Source organism: Dipodomys ordii, unplaced genomic scaffold, assembly GCF_000151885.1.
Source record: "Dipodomys ordii isolate 6190 unplaced genomic scaffold, Dord_2.0 Scaffold25, whole genome shotgun sequence".
Lineage (NCBI taxonomy): Eukaryota > Metazoa > Chordata > Mammalia > Rodentia > Heteromyidae > Dipodomys > Dipodomys ordii.
In genome coordinates, this window is record NW_012267241.1 from 21754608 (window position 1) to 21781746 (window position 27139).

At 39.7% G+C, this 27139-nt stretch overlaps 2 protein-coding genes across 2 annotated transcripts in view; both read right to left on the reverse strand.

The window, feature by feature from the left end:
- Enosf1 (enolase superfamily member 1) overlaps positions 1-2323 on the reverse strand; it is a 31409-nt gene extending 29086 nt beyond the window's left edge. The window contains exon 1 of the mRNA XM_013014900.1: positions 2215-2323. Coding sequence (XP_012870354.1) covers positions 2215-2298 — 84 coding nt within the window. The 5' untranslated portion in view covers positions 2299-2323. The remainder of the gene's footprint in view (positions 1-2214) is intronic.
- A 13923-nt stretch (positions 2324-16246) lies between these two features.
- Positions 16247-27139, reverse strand: part of Yes1 (YES proto-oncogene 1, Src family tyrosine kinase) — a 71659-nt gene continuing 60766 nt past the window's right edge. The window contains exons 11-12 of the mRNA XM_013014936.1: positions 24849-24980; positions 16247-18504 (exon numbers count right to left, since the gene is read on the reverse strand). Coding sequence (XP_012870390.1) covers positions 18296-18504; positions 24849-24980 — 341 coding nt within the window. The 3' untranslated portion in view covers positions 16247-18295. The remainder of the gene's footprint in view (positions 18505-24848; positions 24981-27139) is intronic.

The window sequence follows — 27139 nt, forward strand, 5'->3', positions numbered from 1 at the left end:
GGAATAAAAATGGGAAAGTCATTGTTTGAGATCAGTCAAGAAAACCTTATGTAATCCCTTCTCAATCCATAGCTGGGTACAGTATGTGAGCTTGTTGTCCTAGGTTTTTTTTTGGGGGGGTTGGTCATGGGGCCTGAACTCTGGGCCTGGGCACTGTCCCTCAGCTCTTCAGATCAAGGCTAGTGCTCTACCACTTGAGCCACAGAGTCACTTCTGGCTTTTTTCTGCTTTTATGGTGCTGAGGAATCAAACCCAGGGCCTCATACATGCAAGGCAAGCACTCTTCCACTGAGCCCCCTTCCCAGCCCCTATTGTCCTAGTTTTATGGGGCCAGGATTAGGAGAATTACAGTTCTAGGTCAGTCTGGAGAGAAAAGCTGGAGAGATTCCATCTCAACAGAAGGTTCTAGGTGTGGTGGCTCACACCTGTCATCCTAGCTAAGATGGGAAGCAAAAATTGGAAGCACTCACCTAGGCAAGAAGGGAGACTCATCTCAAAAGAATAACCAGTGTACAAGGTTCATCCCTGTAATCTGAGCTACTCAGGAATCTGAGATCTGAGAATCATGATTCAAAGTCATCCAAGGAAGAAAAATCTGAGAGACTATCTCCAATCCAGCAAAAAAGCCAGACTGGAGTCCTGGCTCAAGAGGTTGAGCGTCAGACTTGAACAAAAAAAAAGTCTGAACAAGAGCATAAGACCCTAAGTTTAAGTCCTGGTACCACTACCACAAAAAGAAAAAAAAAAGCCCCCCCCCACACAGCCTGGAGGGAGCCCCTGCTTTGTAAGTGACTTTGAGTCCAAACTCCAACACTGTTAAAAGAAGAAGAAAAAAAAGGGGAGGCGGGGGAGGAATGGGAAGAGGGATGGGCTCAAGTAGTAGAATGCCAGGTCCTGGGTTCAATTCTTCAGTAACACATGTGTGACACACACACACATGCACGTTTGCACACACACACAGACACACACAGAGAAAGTTAATTTTAGACTAAAAGACATTATTTTGCATTTAATAACTTCAGCATGGGGCTGGGAAGGTGGTTCAGTGGTAGAGTGCTTGCCTTGCATGCACGAGGCCCTGGGTTTGATTCCTCAGCACCACATAAGCAAAAAGAAAAAAGCCAGAAGTGGCACTGTGGCTCAAGTGGTAGAGCGCTAGCCTTGATCTGAAGAGCTGAGGGACAGCGCCCAGGCCCAGAGTTCAGGCCCCACGACTGGACCCCCCCTCCAAAAAAAAAATAACTTCAGCATATTCTCAGAGAGGTCTATCTCATATAAAAAAATTTCAGGTTTATCAGGAAGCATAAAGAATTGTAATGAACACCAGTTAGCTTTCTAGCCAGTTTTGGAAGTAAAAGCTTATGTTGTGAATTAAGAGTCCCTGGCAACCTTCCTCCATTCCTTCCATACACCCACTGCATTTGAAAGTAACTTTTCTAGGGTAGCTGTGTCACTGGTGGGGGAGAGTAAGGATCCGCACCAAGGAGTACCCTGCTGTGCTCATAGATCTAGGAAGCACTGCTTTACACAGTTGGGGAGACAATTGAGGAAGGGTGGGAAAGGGCGCCCCTCTAACATTCTTGGATTCCATTTCTGGCTAAACACACACACACACACACACACGCACACACACACACGTGGCTGACGTGTTTCTGTCTCTGTCTCTCCCTCCATCCCTCTCTGTTAAATGCACCAGGTTTTGAACTTGGGGCCTTGCATTTGCTTGGCAGGCCTTTGCTAGTCAGGCGCTCTAGCACTTGGGCCGCAACCCCAGCCCCAAGGGCCTAACTCTTGACGGTGGCAAATCCTTTCCAACATGCTGGTGGACACAGGAGCTTCGTGTGAGCGCCCTCTCTACCACTCAGTCGTTAGGTACTTGTTTTCCCATTTCACAGATGGACCCTAGAGGCCCAGAGAGCAGGGGTCTTCCTGAAGACACACAGCAGGGCCACCCCCACTGAGGACGCCCTCAGATCCGCGCCAGGGAGCAGCCAGGGCGGCGTTCGAGGTCACAGGGAGTAGCGCTGGGCAAAGCCCACCTGTGGCACAGTGTGCCTTCCATCCTTTCCAGGAAGCCAGGCCCCGTCCGTGCGGGCAGTGCGGAGCTTCGGCTGTGCACCTCCTGCGGGACACTCTGCGGGTGAACCGCCCCCCGCGGGCCTGAGCGTCCGCAGGCGGGGACCCCGGGGGGGGCGGTGGCTGGTCAGTGCTTACCATGGCGTCCGAGCCGTGGCCGCCCAGCGACGTGGGGAAGCGCACGTCGCGGACGGAGAGCCGGGAGATCCTGCCGTGCACCATGTCGTCAGCCGCGCGCACTCGGGGGCAGGGGCCGGGGGGGGGGGGTCCCCAGATCTCTGCTACCCGAGGACGGAGGGGCGGGGCCACCTGTGGGTGGGGCGGCGCGCGGCGGGCGATGATTGGGCGTGCCGCGGAGGGGGCGGGGCCGAGGCCCGGACTCGGTCTTGCTGGGGCGGCCGGCCGTGGTCTGAGCTCTGCCCCTTCCTTCACGGCTCGCGGGCACCGAGCTGCTGGCCGTGGGTCCAACCAGGGTCGTAGTGGACGCTGGACAAGAGTGAGGCACCACGTGCAGTCTGCTCACTTAGAGTCCTATTTGCCTGCTCAGGGTCTGAAGGCCTGCCAGTCTTCCTTTACGTCTTTTTCTTCCTTTTTCTCTTTTCATCTTTCCTTCTTTCCTTCCTCCCTCCCCCCCTTTTCCTCTTCCTTCTTCGACTCAGGGCTAGGCAGGCTCTCTGCTGCAAAGCAAGCCTCTATTCCACTTCCACAGATTACTTTTGAGATAGGGTCTCAGTTGCTTTCCTTGTGCACTTGTCTTTCCCATCTTTTCTATGACATAAAGCACATCCCATTTCTGCTGAGATGGAGTCTTGTGGACTTTTCTGCTTGAGCTGGCTTGGAAGCCCAGACCCCCTTCTACCAAGTAGCTAACTTTATAGGCGTAAAGCACTAAGTGCCAGAGTTTATTTATTTTTGTAACACAAATTATGTATACCTTTAAGCAGTAACTGCTGTAAAACCCTCTGTCAATTACCTGCTCTTCATATATTACCTGTATAATTTTAATTATTTATTGCCCTCGGAGGACTGGCCTATAGGTGTGGCTTTTTTCTATTTTTTGGGTCCGGTCATGGGGCCTGAACTCTGGGCCTGGGCACTGTCCCTCAGATCTTTAGCTCAAGGCTAGGGCGCTACCACTTGAGCCACAGGACCACCTCTGGCTTTTTTCTTTTTGCTTATATGGTGCTGGGGAATTGAACCCAGGGCCTCATGCATGCAAGGCAAGCGGTCTACCACTGAGCCACCTTCCCAGCCCAGGTGTGGCTTTTTTCTAGAGTTTTCATTAATATCATCATTGTTAGATGCAGTTCTGTAAGTCAGGTTGTGAGTACAGTGCTTCTTGATCAATGTCACTGCTTCTGTTGTTCCATACAATCCTCCTCCTATGCCTGCTTCAAGTAAATAGTTCAGCTTTTACATAGGTGCATGGATTATAATGACTGCATTTGTAGAAGTTTACTTCTAACATGAAGTTTTAGTTGATCACTGATGAGGAGCGTCTAAAGGTCCTCTTGGACTAGATAATATCAGTAGCGTGGTATAGAGTCCCGATTACCATTTACCAAACTTTCCAACAACTCTAAGGTAAGCAAAGGTTTCTAATCCATTTTACAGTTAACAAAAGAAAGATCCAAAAGTGTGAAATGTAGTCATCAAAAATGTGGGTTGCAAATCAAAGAAAGGTTGGACAAATGGGATTGCATAAAGTTGCAGAGCTTCTGCAGGGCAAATGACATAGCTAGCAAGATCAATAGAAAGCCCACGGATTGGGAGAAGATCTTTACTAGCCATACAACGGACAAGGGTCTCATATCTAAAATATACTTGGAACTCAAAAAATTAAACCCCACAACAACAAATCCTCAAAGAAACAACTGCCCAATAAGTAAATGGGCGAAAGACTTAAAGAGAAACTTCTCTGAAGAAGAAAGAAGGATGGCCAATAAACACATGAAGAAATGTTCAACATCCCTAGCCATAAAAGAAATGCAAATCAAAACAACATTGAGATATCACCTCACCCCAGTTAGAAAGGCAAAAATCAAGAACTCTAACAACAACAGATGCTGGAGGGGATGTGGACAGAAAGGAACCTTACTTCATTGTTGGTGGGAATGTAAACTTGTTCAACCACTTTGGAAAGCAGTATGGAGGTTCCTCAAAAGACTTCACATAGAACTCCCCTATGACCCAGCAATCCCACTTTTGGGCATTTACCCAAATGTTTACAAACAAGACCACACTAAAGCTACCAGCACAACTATGTTTATTGCAGCATTATTTACCATAGCTAAGATATGGAACCAACCCAGATGCCCCTCAGTAGATGAATGGATCAAGAAAATGTGGTTTATATACACAATGGAATTCTATGCCTCCATCAGAAAGAATGACATTGCCCCATTTGTTAGGAAATGGAAAAACTTGGAAAAAAATTATATTAAGTGAAGTAAGCCAGGCCCAAAGAAACATAGGTCCCATGGGTTCCCTTATTTGCAATATCTAGTATATCTATGAGTCAAGCGGAAAAGGTCAGATAATGTGATGTCAGGAAAATGAACCCTTAGATATGTATCTTAATGTTTTTTTCTTTCATGCATGTGTTTCTAATGCACTTATAAGATTATCTCTTTGTTGCTTTGTATGTCCCTCCCCCACAGTATAACCCCTGCTTTCACTATATTTAATGTCAGTATAACTTGAGGAGGAGATGGGGAAAAACCAGTTGTTTAAAGATACAGGTGGACCTGTTGCAACAATGAGAAGTACAAGTTGTCATGTCCAAAACGAGCTTTACAACGTTGGTGGGGGGGGGAAGGGAGGGAAGGAGAAAGATTGGGATTGGGGGGGAAGGGGGAGGCTGGGAAGGGATGTGAAGGGTAAACAAAAGGAGGAGGCTGCAATGCTTGGTAAGAAATGTACGCATTATCCTGCCCATGTAACTGTAACCCCTCTGTACAGTATCTTCACAAATAAAAAACAACAACAAAAAAACCACAATAAGTAAAAAAAAATGTGGGTTGCAAATTCTAGGGCAACAACTTAGAGTGGGAAAGAGAAGTATAGTTGATACAAAAAAGAAAATACAATAATAAAACCTGCAGTTTAAAACCACAAAAGCAGTAAGGGTATAAGACAAAAATAGGCGCAAAGGTATGTTCTTTCTGGTATGCAGGTTAGATCTAAAATGCACTGAGATATGGCAAATTATACAGGATTCTACATACAGTGAGACAAAAAGGATACTTAGAAGAGAATCATAAAGACACAATGCCCATGTGCCTCTTCATTTTTATATGAAATAATATACATACTAGAATGAACTCCAAGATATGGAAACAAGTCTTTTTTCTCATTTTTCTTTTTTTGGTTTTTAGTTTTTGATGATTCTGTCTTCTTTACCATATATAGTATATTCACATGTATATTTTGGGGAAGGTGGGGGGAAGGCACAGAACTTGAGGAAAAGAGGGTGAACAGCAGTGGAGCTCAATGGACACTGATGAAAGTGAACTATAGAACTTATGGTAGAGACAAGAGGGAGGGACTGGGAGAGAATGAGGGAACAGATGTCACTGTATCAAAGGAAATGTACTGGGCTGGGAAGGTGGCTCAGTGCTACAGCGCTTGCCTTGCATGCATGGGACCCTGCGTTCGATTCCTCAGCACCACATAAGCAAAGCTGGAAGTGGCACTGTGGCGCAAGTGGTGGAGCACTAGCTTTGAGCTGAAGAGCTGAGGGACAGCACCCACGCCCAGAGTTCAGGCCCCACAACTGGACCCCCCCCAAAAAAAAGAAAGGAAATGTACTCATTACCTGACTGATGTAAATGTAGCCCCTCGGTACATCACTCTATAATTTACAATAAAGTAAATTTAAAAAATAGGCACAAAGAACAAGGAAAACCAACAGTAACAAAAATGCTATATAGTAATCCAGCAGTGCCAATCACTGGGAATGTTAGTGATCTAAATGCACCAATTTAAAAAGAGGCCCAAGAAAAGAAGGCATAGTGCTATGATGTTGATGTGAAAAATGGCAAATTTAGATTAAAATTGGATGGTGGTGTGAATGTATCCCCCTTCATTCCTATGCTGCAACTTCATCACCAATGTGATGGTGTTAAAAGCTGAAATTGGGAGATGGTTAAGACCTGAGTGTTCTGCCTTCACTGGTAGAGTGGGACTAGTAACCTTATGAAAGGGCCGGAGGGAAGAGCATCCATCTTTTTCCTCTATGTGAAGGCACAGCTTTCAAGAAGCTATCTTGAAAATAGAGACCAGGGTACTTATTGCCCAGATACTGAATTGGCCAGGGTCTGATGAACTTCCTAGCTTCCAGAACTGTGAGGAAGTACATTTCTGTTCTTTTTAAGTTATCTAATCATAGTACTTTGTTATAACAGCATGGACAGGTTGAGACAGTTACATAAAGGTATACCATATTGTTACTGAATGGTGTCTACTGGATTGGGACCACAAAGTTCTTGGTCTCTTCAAGAATTGAAGGACAGAGACAAGGGGCTTAACCCGGAATAGTGTTATTAATACAAGTAAAGCAAATGTTCTCTCTGAGAGAACTGAGCAAGCTCAAAGGCAGCTGCTCCTAAGCATCTCAAGACATCAAGATCTTATTGGACTCTGCAGACATAGGGATACTTTCTGGAAACTGAGTTATTCACCATTAACTCCTCCCATATTTTGGACAGGGCAGTTTTTGGCCTTGATAGTCAAACTGGGGATGCCATTTTCCATGGGCTGTTAGGTTGTGAGTGAGCAAGACTGTGCTGTATGTCATGCATTGAGTTGCATTAGTGTTGATTTTCAGGTAGGATCAAACATATTCCTTCTTTACAGCTTCCCTTGTAGATTGGATGACAGGTGCATGTCACCATGACTAGCTTATTGACTAAAATGGGATTTCACTAACTTTTTGCCTGGGTTGGCCTGCTGTCTGGATTATTTTCATCTCTGCTTCCCAAATAGCAAGAAATATAGGCATCCATATGTGAATATTAATGCTGACACTGAAAGCAGGAGTAGCTATATGAATTTCTGGATGAGTAGATTTGAAAACAAGTTAAGTTTTCAAAATAAATGAGGAGCATTATATAATGATAAAGGGGTCCCGTTGTCCAAGAAATTCAACCATCTTAAAATGTATGTGTCCAACAACAGAATATCAAAATAAGGGAGGAAAAATGTTACGATTACCACTTACAAGTGCTGGACCTAGCTGCACATGCCTGTAATCCCAGCTAGGATAGGAAACTAAGATAAATAGATTGGAGTCCAGAAGTGTGCCTAGGCAAGAAGCAGGATCCTATCTAAAAAATAACCAGTGCAAAAAAACAGCTACAGACATGACTTAGTAACACCTGGCTTGGCAAGTGTGAGACTCTGAGTTCAAAACCCCAGTACTGAAAATAAGAAAAATATAAAAACTTAAAATACTTAGGGAAATTTTTTTTAACAAAAACCATGAAAGACCTACACTGAAAACAATAAAAAAAGCCAAGGAAAATTAAATGTAGCAAAAATTCATCTTCTCAAGATTAGAAGATTTAGTGTTGTTAAAAATATTAGTTCTTCCCAAATTAAGCCAAAGATAGAGTGAATCTCATCTAAATCCCCAGCAGGAATTTGTAAAGCTAGTGAGATGATTCTAAAATGTTTATGGAAATTTGAAAGCAATTAAAAAAGAAACAGAAGAATGACCTGATTTCAAGACTTATATACAGTTGCACTAATATGGCATTAAAAAAACCATGTAGATCAAGGAAACAGAGGAGTCTGAAATAGACACACACATATGTAGTCAGTTGATTTTTAAAAACAGATGCCTAGAATGGAAGACACAGAAATAAACGCAGTTACAAGCCATCTGATTTTTGACAAAGGAGCCAAAATCACATTAGAAAAAAAAGACAGTCTCTTAAACAAATACTATTAGGAAAACTAGCTACCCCCATGTAGAAGACTGAAGCTAGAATCCTTATCTCTCACCCTACACAAAATTCAATTCAAAACTGATCACAGATCTTAACGTTAAATCCCAAACTCTGAAACTGCTAGAGGAGCACATAAGAAAAACACTTGAAGACACAGGCATGAGCAGGACTCCAGCAGTAGCTCAGGAAATAAGAGCAATTGACTAATGGAATTCCATCAAGTTTAAAAGCTCTGCACAGCCAAAGGAACAATTATGAGAATCCAGAGACAACACACAAAAGGAGAGAAAGATCTTTGCAAGCTATTCATTGGAAAAATGATGACTATCCAGAACAAGTAGAGCTAAAAAAAATAAACACCAAGAGAATAATCCAGTTAATAAATGGGCAAATAAATTGGACAGTTCTCAAAAACAGAAGTACAAATAGTCAATCAATCCATGAATAGATGATGTTCAGAATCCTTAGCTGTAAAGGTAATGCAAATCAAAACCACATTGAAATTCAATTTCACCATAGTCAAGAAACAACAAATGCTGGTGAGAATAAAAGGAAAAGGAAGTCTTATATGTTGATGGCAATGAAAATCACTGCAGCTACTATAGAAATTAGTATGTAGATTCCTTAAAGAAAATGCAGAACAAACAGTGCTATTATACCACTCTTGGGTATATATTGACTGTAAGTCAATAAAGATACCTGCACACCCATGCTTGCTACAACACTATTAGCTAAGCTAGGGAGTATGCTTAAGTGTCCATCAACCAATGAATGGATAAAGTAGTATATCTACACAATGGAGTATTATTCAGCAATACAGAAGAATGCAATTATATCATTTACAGTAAAATGGATGGAAGAGTCCATCAATTTGAACAAGGTAAGCCAAGCTCAGAAAGACAAAATTTTCATTTTTAATCATATGCAGATTCTAGACCTAAAAAATAATATAACATGATTGTAAAAAAGGAAATATTTAGGGAGAACTAAGAGAAGAGAAAGGAACGGAGAAATGGTGGTGATGGGGTGAATGTGACTGAAGTGATACATGTATAAATTGTATATATATTGATGAAAACAGCATTATAGATATGTATAGGAATATATAGAGATGAAAACAGCATTATGAACTCTACTAAATCTTTTTATTTTTGAAATCCAAGCCTGGGCACTGTCCCTGAGCCTCTTTGTGTTCAAGGTTGTTGCTCTACCACTTGAGCCACAGTACCACTTCCAGTTTTTGAGTGGTCAATTATAGATAAGAGTCTTGAGGGGACTTTTCTGCCTGGGCTGGCTTCAAACCGCGATTCTCAGATCTCAGCCTCCTGATTAGCTAGGATTACGGGCGTGAGCCACCAGGCCTGACATGCTACTAAAACTTTTTAAATGGTGTAGCTCAGTAGTAGAACACCTACCTCACAAGTATAAGACCCTGAGTTCAAGCCTAGTATCATAGCCAAAAACAGGACAAAATAAAACAAAAAACACACAAAAAAATACAAATGCAAAACTTTTTTTAAAAGAGAAAGCAGGAAAGAGGCAGTTAACAAAGAGTATCAGAAAGGAGAATCTGATCAAAGTACATTAGACACATGTATAGAAATGTGAAACCCTTCTGAATAAATTTATGCTAATTTAAAAAACAGGTACAAAGGAAATCCAATGGATGAAATATAGTCTTTTCCAATAAATGGTGCTGGAACAATTGGCTATCTATATGAATACCAAGCCCTTAGTTTGTATCATATACAAGTTACCTAAAAATGCAATGCAGTCAAAATGAACAGTTATAATCATAAAACTTCTGGGGAAATGTAAGAGAAAAATCTTTGTGAACCTGGGTAAGACAAAGTTTCCTAGGATCCAAAAACACAAATCATAAAAGGAATATAGGGCCAGGCGCTGGTGGCTCACGCCTGTAATCCTAGCTACTCAGGAGGCCGAGACCTGAGGATCGCTTCAAAGCCAGCCTGGGCAGGAGAGACCATGAGACTCCTATCTCCACCAGGAAACCGGAAGTGGCGCTGTAGCTCAAGTGGTAGAGCACTCGCCTTGAGCTGAAGAGCTGAGGGACAGCGCCCAGGCCCAGAGTTCAAGCCCCATGACCGACAAAAAAAAAAAAAAAAAAAGAAAAAAAGGAATATAGGATAAATTGGACTTCATCAAAATCAAAGTTTTCCCTTAGAAATCATTAAGCAGAGGAAAAAGGAAGCTGCAGATGGGGAGAAAAACATTTACAAAACATACATCCGATAAAGGACTTGTATCCCAAATACTGAAAGAACTTAACTGACGACGAAGACAACTCAGCACAAAACATGAGCAAAGAATTGAAAAGACCCTCCACCAAAGAAGATATGCGAATTTACTACCAACATAAACTATTAACTATTTTGGTTTTTGAGACAGAGGTGTTGCTATGTAGCACAGGCTGGCATTAAACTTGGGATCCTCATCAGCCTCCTAATTGCTGGGCTTACAGGTGTGTATCACCATGTCTGTCTTGACATTATTATTGAAATAAACAATGACATACAACTAATACCCACCAGAGTGGCTATAAATGGCTAACGGAATCAAATATTGGCAGGGACAATTGTTAGATTGATGACATTTTTTTTCCCAAGTATTTATGTGTTGCTGGGAATTGACAAGGCTCTAGTGCTATGTAAGCTACACCGGAAGCTTTTTTTTTTTTTAAGCAATGGCAAGGATTATGAAAGAAACTAACCAAACTAACAACTCAGACCTTTGGTTATTTATGAGGATTTAGAAGTGGTTAAAGTATGTATTTAGCTCGACATTTATATCTATAGCATATTCTCCAACTGTATTTTTGGAGATGAAAACTTGTTTGTTCAGATGCCAGTCCTTGGGCTTGAACTCAGGACCTGGGTGCTGTCTCAGCTATTGTGCTCAAGGCTAACATTCTACCACTTGAGCCATAGCTCTACTTCCAGCTTTTTGTCCCACAGATTTTCCTGTGTCTTATATGCAGGCTGGTTTTGAAGCACAGGCTGCAGATCTCAGGCTCCTGAGTAGCTAGGCTTATAGGTATGAGCCACCAGGGCCTTAGTGACAACTTTTCTGCTTATAGGTATGAGCCACCAGGGCCTTACTGACAACTTTTCTTGAAAATAGTGTATTTGCAATTAGGACTCTCACAATGTTGAAGAGACACATCATTTTGAATAATCTAGTTTTTTAAAGAGGATCAGAACGTGGAGGTGTGTGTCTCACAGGGTAGAGTACCATCCTTGAGCAATAAAAGGTAAAGCAGAGTGCAAGGCCCTGAGTTCAAGCCCCCTTTACCACTCCCCCTCTCCACCTGCCAGAGAGAGAGAGAGAGGAGAGAGAAAGAGAGAGAGGGGAGAGAGAACAAAAGACAAAGGGATTTCTTCCTCCGAAGACTTAATCAGGCATCAGCCACCAGTAGTAATTCTTGCTTATATCTGAGGAATGTGATTTTAAGTTAGTCTGGGCAGAAAATTCTGTTAAACTCTATCTCCAGTTAGCCAGCAAAAAAAAAAGCCAGAAGTGGAGAGAGTGGCTCAAGTTGGTAGATCACTAGCCTTGAATGAAAAAGCAAAGTGAGAGCTCAAGGCTCTGGGTTCAAGCTACAGTACTGACACAAAGTGGGAAGCAATCACCATTAGTTCTTTGGTCAACTCCATGACTTAGTATTGTTTGTTTGTTTTGGTAGGTCCTGGGGCTGAACTCTGGGCCTGGGCACTGTCCCTGTGCTCTTGAGCTCAAAGTGAGCACTCTACCTCTTGAGCCACAGTGCCACTTCCTTAGTATTGTATTTCTGATAAAACCATCTTGCATTTTATGTATATAACCATTTAAGCTATAGCACATTTCTATTTTGAATTCTCACAACCTTCCAACTTGTTCAAATTAACCTGTCAGATCAAAGCAGAGATGGATGGAAGTCCCCTCCCCTATGGGGATCCAGTATCCTTCGCAGTAGCTCTGGGAAGTGCCAAGCGAACTTATATTGCTCCTACTTACTCAGTCACCTTCTGTATTGGCATATTATTTATTTCCTTACCACATTTAAAACTACAGCGGGAAATCCACCTTTTTTTTTTTGTTTTGTCGTCGGTCGTGGGGCTTGAACTCTGGGCTTGGGCGCTGTCCCTCAGCTCTTCAGCTCAAGGTGAGTGCTCTACCACTTGAGCCACAGCACCACTTCCCCACCTATTTTTTTTTTTTTTTTGTAGCTGGTTGTTTCTTCTTGCCAAATTGTAGAAATCCCTTTATTTCTATAAATGCCACCAACCCATGGACTGTATGCTTTGAAGGTTTAAGGTAGCCAAGGAAGGCCCAGCATGCATCTTAAAAAATTCTGAGTATTGGGGCTGGGAAGGTGGCTCAGTGGTAGAGCGCTTGCCTTGCATGCATGAGGCCTGGGTTCGATTTCTCAGCACCACATAAGCAAAAAGAAAAAAAGCCGAAAGTGGTGCTGTGGCTCAAGTGGTAGAGTGCTAGCCTTGAGCTGAAGTGCTGAGGGACAGTGCCCAGGCCCAGAGTTCAGGCCCCATGACTGGACCCCCCCAAAAAAAAATAAATTCTGAGTATTAGAGGTCACCTGTGATCTCAGCTACTCAGGAAGCAAGAGATTGGGAGGCTTGTGGTTCCAGACCAGCCCTGGCAAAAGTGGGACTGTGCCCAGCTTCCATCTCCAAGCCATGCATAGGAGTTTGCAGCTGTAATCTGTTACATGGGAGGCCATAAGTAGGAAGATCCAAGTGTGAGGACCAATGCTGGGCAAAACTCAGAAGACTATCCAAAACATAACAAAAGCAAAGAGGGGCCAGAGGAGTGGCTCAATTTGTAGATGCCTACCTAGCATGAGGCCCTGAGTTCAAAGCCCAGTACTGTCAAATAATTTAAAAACTGAGTATACATTTTTGTAAAAGGAAAGAACCTATGTTATTTACATTAGCTCCTAATGTCTTGTTAAGTTCCTGGGCTTTTTAAAATTTTATTGTCAAAGTGAGGGGTTACAGTTACATAAATAAGGTAGTGAGTGCATTTCTTGTCAAACTTGTTATTCCCTTCCTCCCTCCCTCATTTTTCTCCCACTTTCCCTTCCCTGCCAATCCCCTCCCAGAGGTGAACAGATAATTTCCAACATCCTGTCTTGTTTTGCTGTTGCACTCGTCCCCCCTTTGTCCTTTGTCTCATCGTTTTGTTATTCCCTTTCCCTTCCCTAATTCACATAAACATATATACCATACCCAGGATACCAAAATCAAGGCTTCTAGGTTTTTAAAAACTCCATTTCCTTCCTTAGCATCTCTTACCTCACTTATTTCTTCTTATCTCACTTATCTCTTATTTCTTTTATGCAAATACTTCTCAGTACTTTTTTTATCACATGTGGCTAATTAAATTTATGTAAATTAAAAAACTTCACTGGAGGGGCTGGGAAGGTGGCTCAGTGGTAGAGTGCTTGCCTTGCATGCATGAGGCCCTGGGTTCGATTCCTCAGCACCACATAAGCAAAAAGAAAAAAGACCGAAGTGGCGCTGTGGCTCAGGTGGTAGAGCGCTAGCCTTGAGCTGAAGAGCTGAGGGACAGTGCCCAGGCCCAGAGTTCAGGCCCCATGACCGGACCCAAAAAAAAACAAAAACAAAAAACTTCACTGGCCTCCAAATGGCCTACACCTCTAATTCTAGCTACTCAAGAGACTGAGATATGAGAATCATGGTTAAAGCCAGTCCAGGTAGTAAAGTCCATGAGACTCTTATCTCCAATTATCCACTAAAAAGCCACAAGTAGACCTGTGGCTCAAATGGTAGAACACCGTCCTTGAGCCAAGGATCAGTGCCCAGGCTGAATTCAAGATCTGGTGTATTATCTCCATGGTTAAAATCCTGCTTGTAATTTTGTGTTTGCTACAATACCATAGAACTGCTACTGTACTGAAAGCTTTTCCTGTTTCGTATAAAATGCATTGATGAAACTATTTTTTTTTCAATACAGCTATGACAAATAACCAGTCAGGTCTCTTAACTGGAAACAGAAGGCAGTCAGTGAGAATCACTAGAATCACTAGAACTGGTACAGTTAAGTTGGGCGAGGCTGAGAGCAACAAAACTATCACCATCTCTAAGACAAAGGAGATACAGAATGCGAGTTGCTACCAAAGGAGAGATACGTGGAGAAGCCCATAGGGAAACAAAACCTTTTGTTGTTAGGATATGGCCACCCTAAACTCACAGGGAGGAAACACTTTGTCCCTTCTTTCTGGTTTCCTTTGATCTGGCAGAGCTCTTACTCCTTGTCCTGATACAAAAACCAGAGCAAGTGAAGTATAGGCCAGCCTTCTACCAGAAGCTGGGCAGATCTGGATATAAGGGCAAATGATGGCAGTGAGCAGGAATGCTTACTTTAAAGGACAACTATTCCCTTTTCTATTAAAACAATTTTAATATTAATCAGGACTCTGGATGCCAACAAGAAAAACTTGCTGGCTCAAACAAACAGATAAATGATACACTGGAGGAAGGACAGGAAGGAGCTGATTTTAAGGAAATAACTGTTATTATGCACAGTGTCTATGTTTTATCTCTGGTTTCTTCTATTACGGTTTCCATCACACTGGAAAGTATCTGTAGAACAGTGTAACTGCACACAAGATGACAGACATCTTCCATCTCCACACAGAAAGCTTAGAGAAGGGTGAAGAGTTACATGTATGGGACAAGAAGAGTGATTTTGAATTAAAAAAAAAAGAAAAGGAAACCTGCCTTATTATTAAAGGCATTATCAAGCAAAAGTAATAAAAAAAAGTGCTATGTGTGTTGATGGCAGAGATGACCAATTCACTGGGTATTAACAGAAGCATATATAATGAAGGAGCTCATTATGGGTTAACCAATAAATGTGGTAGGAAAATTAATAATATGGAAGAAAATTCATACAAGATCCTGCAGTCACATTTTATACTCAACTTGGAGTAAATCAAAAGATTTAGAGTACAAAGTGTAACATAGATGACATGAATATTTAGTGGATAAATGCTTCCTAAGTATAAAAAATGAGTAATGTGTTAGTACCTATAAATGTACAACTTTTGTGTCAAAAAGTACATGTAACAGTTAAAAAGCAAAGAAGAAAAATATTTTGAAATGAAGGAACTATTACTATTACAAAAACACATAATATGTTTGCTCAGTCTGGAAGCCTGAGGGCCTGAGTTCTAACCAAAATGTAAGTCAAAAAGTAAGTAAACAAACAACTAATTACTAAAAGAAGCATGAACATTCCTAATATTAACTTTCAGAAATCAGGAAAAAGGTGAAGAACCATTTCAGATGATTTAATAGTACAAAGTAATTAATGTAATTACAGTTCTGAAAAATCACATATGCTTTGACCATTTCAAATTTAGTAACAATTTTATTTTCAGTAAACCAATAACAAATGAATTATAAAACACAGAGATGTGGCTCACACATTTGCAGTTAAAAAAAAAATTAAGTCCCTTTTGGTCAAAAGTGGTGATTCTACTTTGTATCTTCAAACAGGTTCTCTGTGAAGATTTGTTCAATGCACTTAAGTTTCTCTGTGTTATACAATGACTATTTGCTGACATAATTTTAGAAAAAGAAAATACTTACAAAAAAGACTGGCATGGAAAATTAACCACAAAGAAAAAGGTTGATACTGTTCTAAATTTAATAAAGAATTCATTTAACTCTGCTCAAGAGTTACAAATAATTGGGGGCTGGGAAGGTGGCTCAGTGGTAGACCGCTTGCCTTGCATGCATGAGGCCCTGGGTTCGAATCCTCAGCCATAAGTGGTGCTGTGGCTCAAGTGGTAGAGCGCTAGCCTTGAGCTGAAGAGCTGAGGGACAGTGCCCAGGCCCAGAGTTCAGGCCCCACGACTGACAAAGATAAATAGGTGCATTTTCAGACTGACTGAAAAGATAAATAGGTGCATTCAACAAGAATTTTATTTCAATTATCCACAAAACAATATTACAATACTTTATAAAAATATTACATTTTAGGCTACCATTATTCGTTAAAAAAAAGTGTGTGCTAGATGGCTATTTTCGCCAACATTTTTGGTAAGGGTTAAGTTCCACATTAAAACAATAAAAATGAAAGTTGTTGGAAAACAATCTTCTAATGTACAAAACAGTTCATTGTTCTTGGCAATTTAAAAATACAAACCTAATACACAGTAAGTTAGTGTTCTACCCTTCCAATGCAATTATTATTACAAGGAACTGCTCCATTCAATTAAAATATAAGGAATACCATCAACTTTTGTTGGCTTATTTTTTTTAAATGATCAGAATTAGTACATAAACATGATTTTGTTACCTTTTTAAAAATGCTTAGAAAATCTACCATATCATAGTTGATGTAAAGCCCTTTGAACACACATGTCACAGTTGTAGACAATATGGGCAATAATGATGGCACTCTTCTTAGGAGACCCTCTGGGGAGAGAGTATGCAACACTAAACAGGTTATAGGAAAAAAAGAAGGAACTATTATGTTTGGTAACAGAACTGTTGCCAACTTGCATGAAGTTCATTTGTTACATTTTAAAATTGTTTTAGCTTAAACATACATCCCATGCCAAAGAATTCTAAATTTAATGATAAATGAGACAGTGATAGTTAAAACTCTAAGTTGAAAAAGGGGAGTCTCATGTTTAAAAAAGTCTGACTATAAAATATGATACTTTAAAACATAAATACTAGACTTTTTAAAAATCAGATTTAGTTTCTCTTTTGCTAGATTCTTAAACCAGTGATGCTGCTATTCAAATCCATATTTGGAATTTCTTTCTGAGCCAGAAAAATCAGTCTTTATTTTATATATGTCACTTCTGAACTGTTAAGTGGGCAAAAACTGTCCCCTCCTTTTAAATTACTACTATTATTCAGAATATATTTTCCTTTTAAAATCAATATATTCTAAAGGGGTAAATGATAACCATCTAGAATAGCTAAAATGTTTATGAAGATTCAAACAGGGATGTGAAAACTGCAGTTTTACAAAGGTTTTGCATAAAAGCTGTGTTTAGTGTGAAGTCTTTGCTTCACCACTTTGAGATTAGCACTCTTTAGTGTGTATGTTAAGAGAAATTAGTCTTTCAGTCTTAAAGTCTCAGAAAACAGCTAAGTAAGGAGCTCTGAGTGCCAGCAAAGAAGCCATTTGTCACCCCATGACATCAACACTAAACACATATTCCATCCCTCTATCTGTAAAACTTTCACATTTTCTTTTCTCCTATTTCTTTTAAATACATTTTCTTCTTTCTATACTCAATACTAGCAAAAGTGCATTCAAGTCCCTGATCTGGTGATATTTTCTATTTGTGGCACCCACTCCCATAAGAACACATTAGCAATATCTCACAGTACCAAGCATTTTTTTAAAAAATGGTCTGCTTAAATGCTGGATCTTAGTTTTCATGCTATGTAAAGATGAAAGATTTTTCCCACGGATTGGACAGTACAATTCATTTATATATTGCCTTTTAAAAAAGCAATGAAACATTATAAAAGATTTAACTCATTTCTAGTTACCTTTCCTATTCTAAAGTGAACTAATCAGAAAATGATTGAAAATATTTTTGTACTTGTCAGTTCCATACTATGAGTATGAGCACAGTGCATTATATTTTTGAATTCCCCTGCTGAGGTCTAACATAAGAATTAGAAGTTGTTTATAATCCTTTTTTTTTGGCTTTGAGAAACCTTGGCCCATTCCTGCACAAAAGGAAGATATATGCTAAGACTGCATATTAGCTGTTTAACATAAAAAAAAACTTTTGAGAATAATAAATGCAAGATTTTTTAAAAAAAAACACTGGAATGGAATTATTTGGTCCCAAAAAGTTCCTTATTTTTATATTTTACTGTGGTGTAAAAATTTTTACCTCTCAAGTTTTTCCTATAACAATAAATAATTTTAATAATGGTGAGTATAGAGATAAAGAAATGATTATAAGTAGTAGCCTTATTGCGCTCTTACCATGCCCTCACTCACACTGCCATCATTAACTTTTCTTTCTTTGAACCCCGAAATAAGCTGAAAAATTCATCATTGGTACTTTAGAGTTTAACACTTGGGGAAAAAAGTGGTTTTGTGCAACTGTATCTGGAATTCCAGTTTACCATTAGAAACATGCAGAGTGAAGATTTTCTTCTTTCTGATTCCTGGATGTGAAGAACTCTACACAAGTTCTTTACATTTTGGCAGAGTTGTGCATATAAAACAGGCTACTTGGATTATAAATTTTCCCCTGGCTGGTACTGTGGCTCTGTAGCAGTGAAGTAGTCTTCCAAGAAGGACTGAATATAGTCAAATGTTGGTCTTTCATCAGGTTCCTTCTTCCAACATTGATTCATCAAGTCATGGAGGGAGTCTGGGCAGCCCTGAGGGGAGGGCATCCTGTACCCTCGTTCGACCTGTTCCAGCACTTCTCGGTTGACCATACCTAACACAGAAGATTCAGACATTACACACAATGTCCTAAACACAGTGCCTAACACAGTATGTCTCCCAAGCACTGAATGATTGTAGGCATATTAAGTTTATTTACTAGAAGATTCTTTCAACAAAGAAAGAAAATTTAAATGTAAGAGTATATCCAAAGAAGGACAAAAAAATAATCTTTAACATGCCTAATGTCTAAGCTTTTTGTTTTAATACTTTTATTTTTAATACCAATGAATAACTGGAGTACAATTCTGAGATACTGATGTTTTCTGATAATGCAACTTAGCAATAATTTCACTTGGGCTACTGGTAGCAAGACGATGTCTGAATGAACTTTCAAATAGGAATTCAGAGAAGGAAGAATTCTAGTCCTGTTTTCAACAAATATATAACTATATAACTTTTCATTAAGTCTTTTCTTTGAAACAAATTTCCTTATCTAATCTGACCTATTTGACTTTTCTTTCTTTTTTTTTTTTTTGGTGGGTCATGGGGCTTGAATTCTAGGTCTGGGCGCTATCCTTCAGCTCTTCAGCTCAAGGCTAGCTTTCTATCACTTGAGCCACAGCTCCACTTCCAGTTTTCTGGTGGTTAATTAGAGATAAGAGTCTCATGGACTTTCCTTGCCCAGGCTGGCTTTGAACCACGATCCTCAGATCTCAGCCTCCTGACCAGCTAGGATTACAGGTGTGAGCCACTGGCACCCAGCTTTTTCTTTTTTTTAAATCCAGCTCTATTCTTTATTCTTACATTGTCTCTTTTTACTATTGTTTTGTGTTCTTCCCTTCCCTGCCACTGGTAGCTCATCCTGTGTTGTCACAGGTAGACAAAAGGGTATCTTTCTTCAAATTCTTCTCCAGACATTCTCAGCAAGCCAGCAAACTCACAGCTCTTCCTAACTCCCACATCACCTTTCCTTGCTACATGTCACAGGCTATCCCTCATATCTCCTACCCCCGCCCATTTTTTTTTTTTGCCAGTCCCAGGCTTGAACTCAGGGCTGTCCTTGAGCTTCTTTTGCTCAAGACTAGCACTCTACCACTTGAACCACAGTACCACTTCCTGCTTTTACTGTTTATGTGGTACGGAGGAATTGAACCCAGGGCTTCATGCAAGCTACCCAAGCATTCTACCACTAAGTCACATTCCCAGCCATCCTTCCATCTTAAACTGACTGTCAGCATTGAGATTTTTCATAGGCAATGGTTCTCTTAAAACCATGCAAAGAATTAAATAACTATTTTTATTTTTCATTATGGTATTTATCAGGAATAAGTGATTCCTCAAAACAATTTCTTTGAAAGGAAACTGACTTTCTTTGGAGAGTTTAAAGAAAGTTTCTGAGATATTCAGGGTAGTGAAATCACTACCATAAAAATACAAACCAAAAGTTGCTAAACAGAAGAAAAGGAGCAAGGTACTTAACCTCTGTGAGAGTTTAAGTTTTTTTCCACTCTTACGCCTTTGTTCTTTAGTGTGTGCTTCAGTATTACTTTAACAGACTGCTAAGATTAATCAACCTAAGCCCAAATCTATACAATAACTTCCAATTGCTAATTAACTCTTATTTTTTAATGTGCTAGAACTGAATCTGGGGCCTTGCACATACTAAGCATATACTTTACCATGGAGCCATAACTCAGTTTTAATTGCCAATAAACCCTTCCATTCAAAACGTGGCCCTACAGAATTTTCTGCTAATCAGAATTATTTTCTGCTAACAGTTACACAAATAAAATGTGGTGGCAATAGTCTCTAATAGCAACAGTCTACCTTCAGAAAGAGAATATTTTCTATGAGAGAGCTTCTGACTTTCTTTTTTTTTTTTTTTTGGGTCCGGTCGTGGGGCCTGAACTCTGGGCCTGGGTGCTATCCCTCAGCTCTTCAGCTCAAGGCTAGCGCTCTACTACTTGAGCCACAGCGCCACTTCCGGCTTTTTTCTTTTTGCTTATGTGGTGCTGAGGAATCGAACCCAGGGCCTCATGCATGCAAGGCAAGCGCTCTACCACTGAGCCACCTTCCCAGCCCTTCTGACTTTCTTAAAGGGAAAAATTCCCAGAAATAATAACTATTTAGTACTTTGTCAATAAATTTAAATATTTCATACTTGTTTGCATTTGCCAAAGTTTGTTAGTTTCCCCAACTAAGATATAGAATAAGAACATGCAGTGGATGGATCTGAGCTGTGTGTGAATCTTCTTCAGTTATCAAAGACAATGGTGACTATGTAGTACCTTTTTCTTTTTTAATGACTGGCAATAAGATAAGGCAAAGGGGTGAATGGGAGAAAGAGGTTCAGTGGAGTATGTTCTTCATTACCATGTCCAGTGGTTTAGGCTCAATCCTCAGCAAGACCTATCCCCCCTCAAAAAAAAAAAAACCCAACCAACCAGAAACTGGAAAATTAACCAACAGTTCAAATTTTGATTTGTGTGTATGTGTGTGTGTGTGTATGTGCGAGTGTGCATGCTCGCCTGCACGTTGCTACTGGAACTTAAATTCTGGGCCTGGGTACTGTCCCTGAGCTATTTTGCTAGAGTTCTACCACTTGAGACACAGCTCCCCTTTTGAGTTTTATGGTTAATTAGATAGGAGCCAGGAGCTTTCCTGCCCAGGGTGGCTTCATACCTTGAGCTTCAAATCTTTGTCTCTTAAAGTAGATAGGATTACAGGTGTACACATCAGCATCCAGCCAAATTCTGATTCTTACCTGAACATTTAACCAAAACATACTATCAAATTAATTTTCTTATACTATATACATTTTGTAACTATGTGGTTAGTTGTATACTCATTTTGGATTTTTTTGTTTTTCTATTTAGCTGACTTTTTGGCTAGTAATATTTCTTGCCTTAAAGGCCTTGCTAAGTAGGTTTTTGTTTGGTTAGCATTTGCATAGTGTATATTTTGCTATCCTTTTAATTTCAATCATCTTCTATACTTTATATTCAATGTATGTATGTGTTAACAGAATTACAGCATTTAGTGTGTTTACTTAAAATCTGGTTTTGCCTCTTTGTCTTCTAATTGGACTATTTATTCCCCTTAGATATATTTATGATATAGGTGGATTTAACTATCACCCTGTTTATTATTTGTCCCATATATTCTTTCTTCCCCTCTTGCATTGTATTTTGATTACATAAGAAATTTTCATTATTCTCTATTGTATTGTTTCTTCTCTTGTAGATTTTCCTTTTTTGGTGCTAGGGACCAAATCCACAGACTCAGGCAAGCTGATAAATTACCAAATACTCCTTCATCTTCTCTGCCTTTAATACTCACTGCCATAGAATTTTTTTTTTTTTTGTCGTTGGTGGGGCTTGAACTCTGGGCCTGGGTGCTGTCCCTCAGTTCTTCAGCTCAAGGCGAGTGTTCTACCACTTGAGCTACAGTGCAACTTCTGGTTTTCTGGCAATAAGAGCTTCACAGACTTTCCTGCCCAGGCTGGCTTTGAACCGTGATCCTCAGATCTCAGACTTCGGAGTAGCTAGGATTACAGGCATGAGCCACCAGCACCCAGCTCAGAATTTTTAAAATTTGTAAGGTAGTTATTGTTTTAGATCAATAGCTTTCTCCCAAGTATTTCAGAACATAACTTTATTTTTTATTGCTTTCATATGTATCTTGACAAAAAGCTATGGGCTATTTGGTTCTGACTTTAGTTATTTAACCATGATAGGCTTGCTTATTTGAAGTTCACTGATTCCTTTATTTATCCTGCTTAACTTTCATAGTTTTTTTTTTCTTTTTTAAACTCATTGGATTTAGATTTTGGGCTATCACTTTTTTATGTACTACTACTGTTGTACTTTCTTATCTCCTTCTGGGATTACTAATATGAAGATACTATCACCTGTTCATGGTTTCATACACTGTTGTTCCCCCTTCCCCCCAGTATTTTATCTAAAATACTTTGGGTATTTTCTATTAATGTGCCTTGAGTTCACTAATCTTGCCTTCCATGTCTGTCTAATGTGGTCTTAATTTCACATAATGTATTACAGTTCTAAAGTTTCCTTTTGATTCTTCTAATTATATTGAAATTCTCCAGCTTTTCATCACTTTGCTAATCTTTACTTCCATTTTAAATACTGTTAATTTGAAGTCCTCTGATAACTCCAAGATTCAGATAATCTTTGGGTCCTTATTGATTCTGAATGCTTAATAATGTCATGTCTTTCTTCCTATGTCTGGTAAAATTTATTTTATGTTATGCATTTTAAATAACAGATTGTGGATTCTCCCTAACTCATTATATCTTTTGTCTAAAGGGTATTAGGTTGTATTCTACCAGTAGACTTACTATTAGCAAGTTACCTGCTTCTTGTTTGCCAAGGTTTTCCTTTGGTTTTGTTCAGTTTTACTCTTTCTCCTGGGCTTGGTCTTTCTGTTTCCCAATGGCTGTTCATTTTGCCTGTACAGGAACTCCTTGGCACTTTGGATCATCTGAACTCTGTTCCTCTCTTCAAATTCCTAGTGGCTATTTTCTGTTAGGTCTCCCTTAATCTCTCCCTGTATGTGTGCAGACTAGGAGCTCAGCAAGGACTGGTGGGGAATTTGTAAGTAGCGTTTTAGAGTTCTTTAAAGGTGATTCCTTTCTCCCACGACACTACGCTCCGGATTCTAGCACTGGAACCTCTATCTCCTTTGCTCAGTAAGACTGCTGTTTTCTTTTGGGCTTTACTCTTTTAGAAACTGTTTCCTATGCCCTTTTCACAAACTTCCTCAGGGAGAGAGGTGATGCAAATGTAGGGCTCATTTGTGTATAAGGACTGTAGACCTCTCTGTTGGAGGCGCAATGGGGAAACTATTTTTCATCTTTTATAGTCTGTAGTGAGGTGCTAAGATGGCTATTAGCCATACTATCATGGCTCAAACTTGAAAGTTCCTCATAGTTATAAACTCAAAAGTAAAACTTAATATGGCTTTTTTTTTTTCAGTAATGATGTTTGTTGAGGGTTCAGTAGGCAGAGCTAAGTTTCACCTGGTGCCATGACTGCCAAGTAATAGTGGTAAAATAAAAAGCAAATGACAGATATAATTGCAAGAGAATGGTGTTACTGCTTGACCATGAAATTTAAGAATGGTTGGTTTTATGAAGATAGAAAAGGGCAGGCAAAAGTGGTAGAATCAAGACTATGGTGTAATCAAAAATTGCTATGGTTGGGGTAGAGTGGGCAAGATGCAAAGAAGGGAAGTAGGTGAGGAAACCTGATGGGATCTGACCTACAGCTGGGGGTATCAGAGAGGAGAGAAACCAGGTGATACCCCAAAGTCCTGAGATTCGCATAGTCGTTTTCCCACAAAGAATGGATTGTATATACTTTAATGTCTCTCAATTATTACCATCTTCAAGAGATGTTCAAGGAATATCAAGCTAGAAGAATATTCAATTATAGCTGAGTTTTGGCTGGGCTCAAATTTCCCTTTATCTCCAGAAACTATAAATTATTTTTCAGAGGAAACCATTTTTATTTTTCATCTTTAATAAAGACAGATAATAGACTATTCTGAGAAGTAATTTTATACAATGGGAAATATATACTAACAAAAATACACTATAGCCTGGGAAGGTGGCTTAGTAGTAGAGTGCTTGACTAGCATGCACAAAGCCCTGAGTTTGTGCATAATCAGAAAAGGCCAGAAGTGGCATTGTGGCTCAAGTGGTAGAGCACTTGCCTTGAGCACAGACAGGCTCAAGGGCAGTGCCCAGGCCCTGAGTTCAAGCCCCAGGATTGGCAAAAAAAACTAAAACAAAACAAAAAAAAACCCCAAAACCATTACACACATATCCAGGAAAAAAAAATTACTCTGGGGGGAATAAGTGACAAGGACATTTAAGATACAGCATTTTGTGTGTATGTAGGTAATGGGTCTTGAACTCAGGGCCTAGTGCTCTTACTTGGCTTAATTTTGCTCAAGACTATCACTCTACTATTTGAGCCACATTTCCTCTTCCTGCTTTTTGCTGGTTAACTGATAAGTTTCATAGACTTTTCAGCGCCAGCTGGCTTCAAACCAGTATTCTTCGATTTCAGCCTCCTGAGTAGATAGAATTACAGACATGAGCCTGCTAAGATATGCTTTTGATGAGAGAATGGTCTAGATTAAAAGTCCTTCTGAATAAGTCCTAAAGGAGAAAACTGAGTTGAACATAGGACATAGACAGCAGGTGTGCTTGGTCTACTATCTCCAAGATTACAGTTTCCAACTGACTGCCATATACAATGTCAAAATGAGAAGAAGGTGAGAAGAAAAACTCCTACTCCTTACATTCCTGTTTCAATATACTTTGCTAAGGTCACTGATTAACCAAGAGCTAGTTAAATGCAAACTTACCTGGATACGGTACTCTTCCCTTAGTTACTAGTTCTGTCAGCAGAATTCCAAATGACCACACATCAGACTTTATTGTAAATCGGCCATATAGTGCAGCCTCAGGAGCTGTCCACTTAATTGGAAATTTTGCACCTAAAACAATAGTGGGAATCTTAATTGGGTTTTTAAAAAATCCATTTTTTTAAATGCAGTGTAAACAGGGTCAATGTCCCCTTTATGTGTTATGTCAAAGTCTTTAAACCCAGATAGTACATGTTGAAAATTAATTTCTAAAATTTATACTAAACTAAGTTATAGTTCTTTTTTTAAAAGACATTCAGTAATTTTTTTAAAAAAACCACCCAAGAAAATAGAGGCTCTAGAAGCAAAAATATAGATTATAAAATCTTTAATTCTGTCAGGTGCTGGTGGCTCATGCCTGTAATCCTAGCTACTAACGAGGCTGAGATCTCAGGATGACTGAAGATCAAAGCTAGCCCAGGAAGAAAAGTCCCCATGAGACTCTTCATGTAACCACTCAAAAACCAAATGTGGTGCTGAGGCTGAAGTAGAAGAGTGCTAGCCTTAAGCACAAAGAGGCTCAGGGACAGTGCCCAGGCCCTGAATTCAAGCTCCACAACTGATTAAAACAAAACAAAACAAAACTGTAACTTCTAGGGCCAGGTACATGCTCATGCCTGTACTCCCAGATACCTGGGAGAAATCAAGATGATTATGTTTCAAAGCCAGCCCAGGCAAAAAGTTAGCAAGCCCTCATCTTAATAAGTAAAACTGGATGTGATATGGTATCACATGACTATTGTCTCAGCTATGTAGGAAGCATAAATAGGATCACAGTGCAGGTTGGCCTGAATATAAATGTGAAATGTGCACAAAATGATATGGGACATTCATATACCTTTGGCTTAGACAAAGTTGAGGAGGGCTGAAGGCATGGTTCAAGTGGTAGAGGACCTGCCTAGAAAATTCCAGGTCCTGAGTTGAAATCCTCAGAACCATAAAAACAAAACTTTGTTTTGTTTCAGAGATAGGGTCTTGTTACATAGCTCAGGTTAGCCTCAAATTCAAGATTTTCCTGTCTCAGGATCCTGAGTGCTGTGATTTTAGATACACACCATCAAGATTGACTAAAATCTATAACTATTAAGTATAGTTTGATACCTAGTTACTATAGGTAATTATTGTTGATAAAGACACTGTTAGGTTCTAACATCTACTGGTGATTTTTTTCTATCACCCTTTTATTTTTTTTCATCAAGATGGAGTGTCATCAACTTTTTTGTCTAGGCTGTACTGAAACCATGATCCTCCCAATCTTAGGCTCTTTATAGCTAAAATGACAGGCATGAACCATTCCATCCAGCTATGGGTCAAGAATGTGTTTTAAGATTTTTTTTTTTAAGCCTGGTCTCAAGCAAATTTCTTCTGATCTCAGCCTCCAAGGTAGAGTTTTCACTGTTACAAATACATAAGGGTAACAACTACAGTCTAAGTACAAAAAAGTAGTCACAATAGTCCTGGCCTCTCCTATCAATCTTTTTGGTAATACTGGGGACTGAACTCACAGCCCTGTACTTACTAGGCAAGCAAGTGATAATGAATATGACACTTGAGTCATATTCCTATCTTTGTGGCTTCTTTGATTGTCTGCACAGCCCTGGATTTGTTACATCCAAATTTCCTATTACATGAGAAAAAAATGACTGCTTGATTGGAAACAAACAAACAAACAAAAAGTACTTGGGTGTTAATCTTCCTTAGTCAGTAACTACAGCACTCTACCTTTCCAACTTGGGCCCAGCAGAATAGCTTCTGAAAAGAAGGGTAGAGAAAAGAAGGGTCTTTCTGCTACCCACAAGATGGTGACCTGAAAAAACACTATCAACATTCACAAGCCCACCCACAGAGTGGGCTTACAGCTGTGTGCTCCTCAGGTATTCCAGATGTGTCTATCAGTAAGAAGCTCAGCTTTGTCTAAGCCAAAGGTGTATGAATGTCCCATATCATTTTGTGCACAGTTATCCAGAAAATGTAATGAAAGCAAATGTTCCCCAAATAAGCTCTATACTTTAATAACTTATGTCCCACTCAAAAATCTATAATCATGGATGAGAACTAACCACAGAATGTCAAATACAATTATGAAATTACAAAACAAAAAAAGAAGAATGGCAGTTTCAAGCAATCTTGCATCATAGGTGCTTGGCAACTGTAGTTTAGGGGTAACCTCAGCATAAAAGTTCTCAAGACCATCTCAATCAATAAGGTAGGTGTTTATACAGCATGATCCT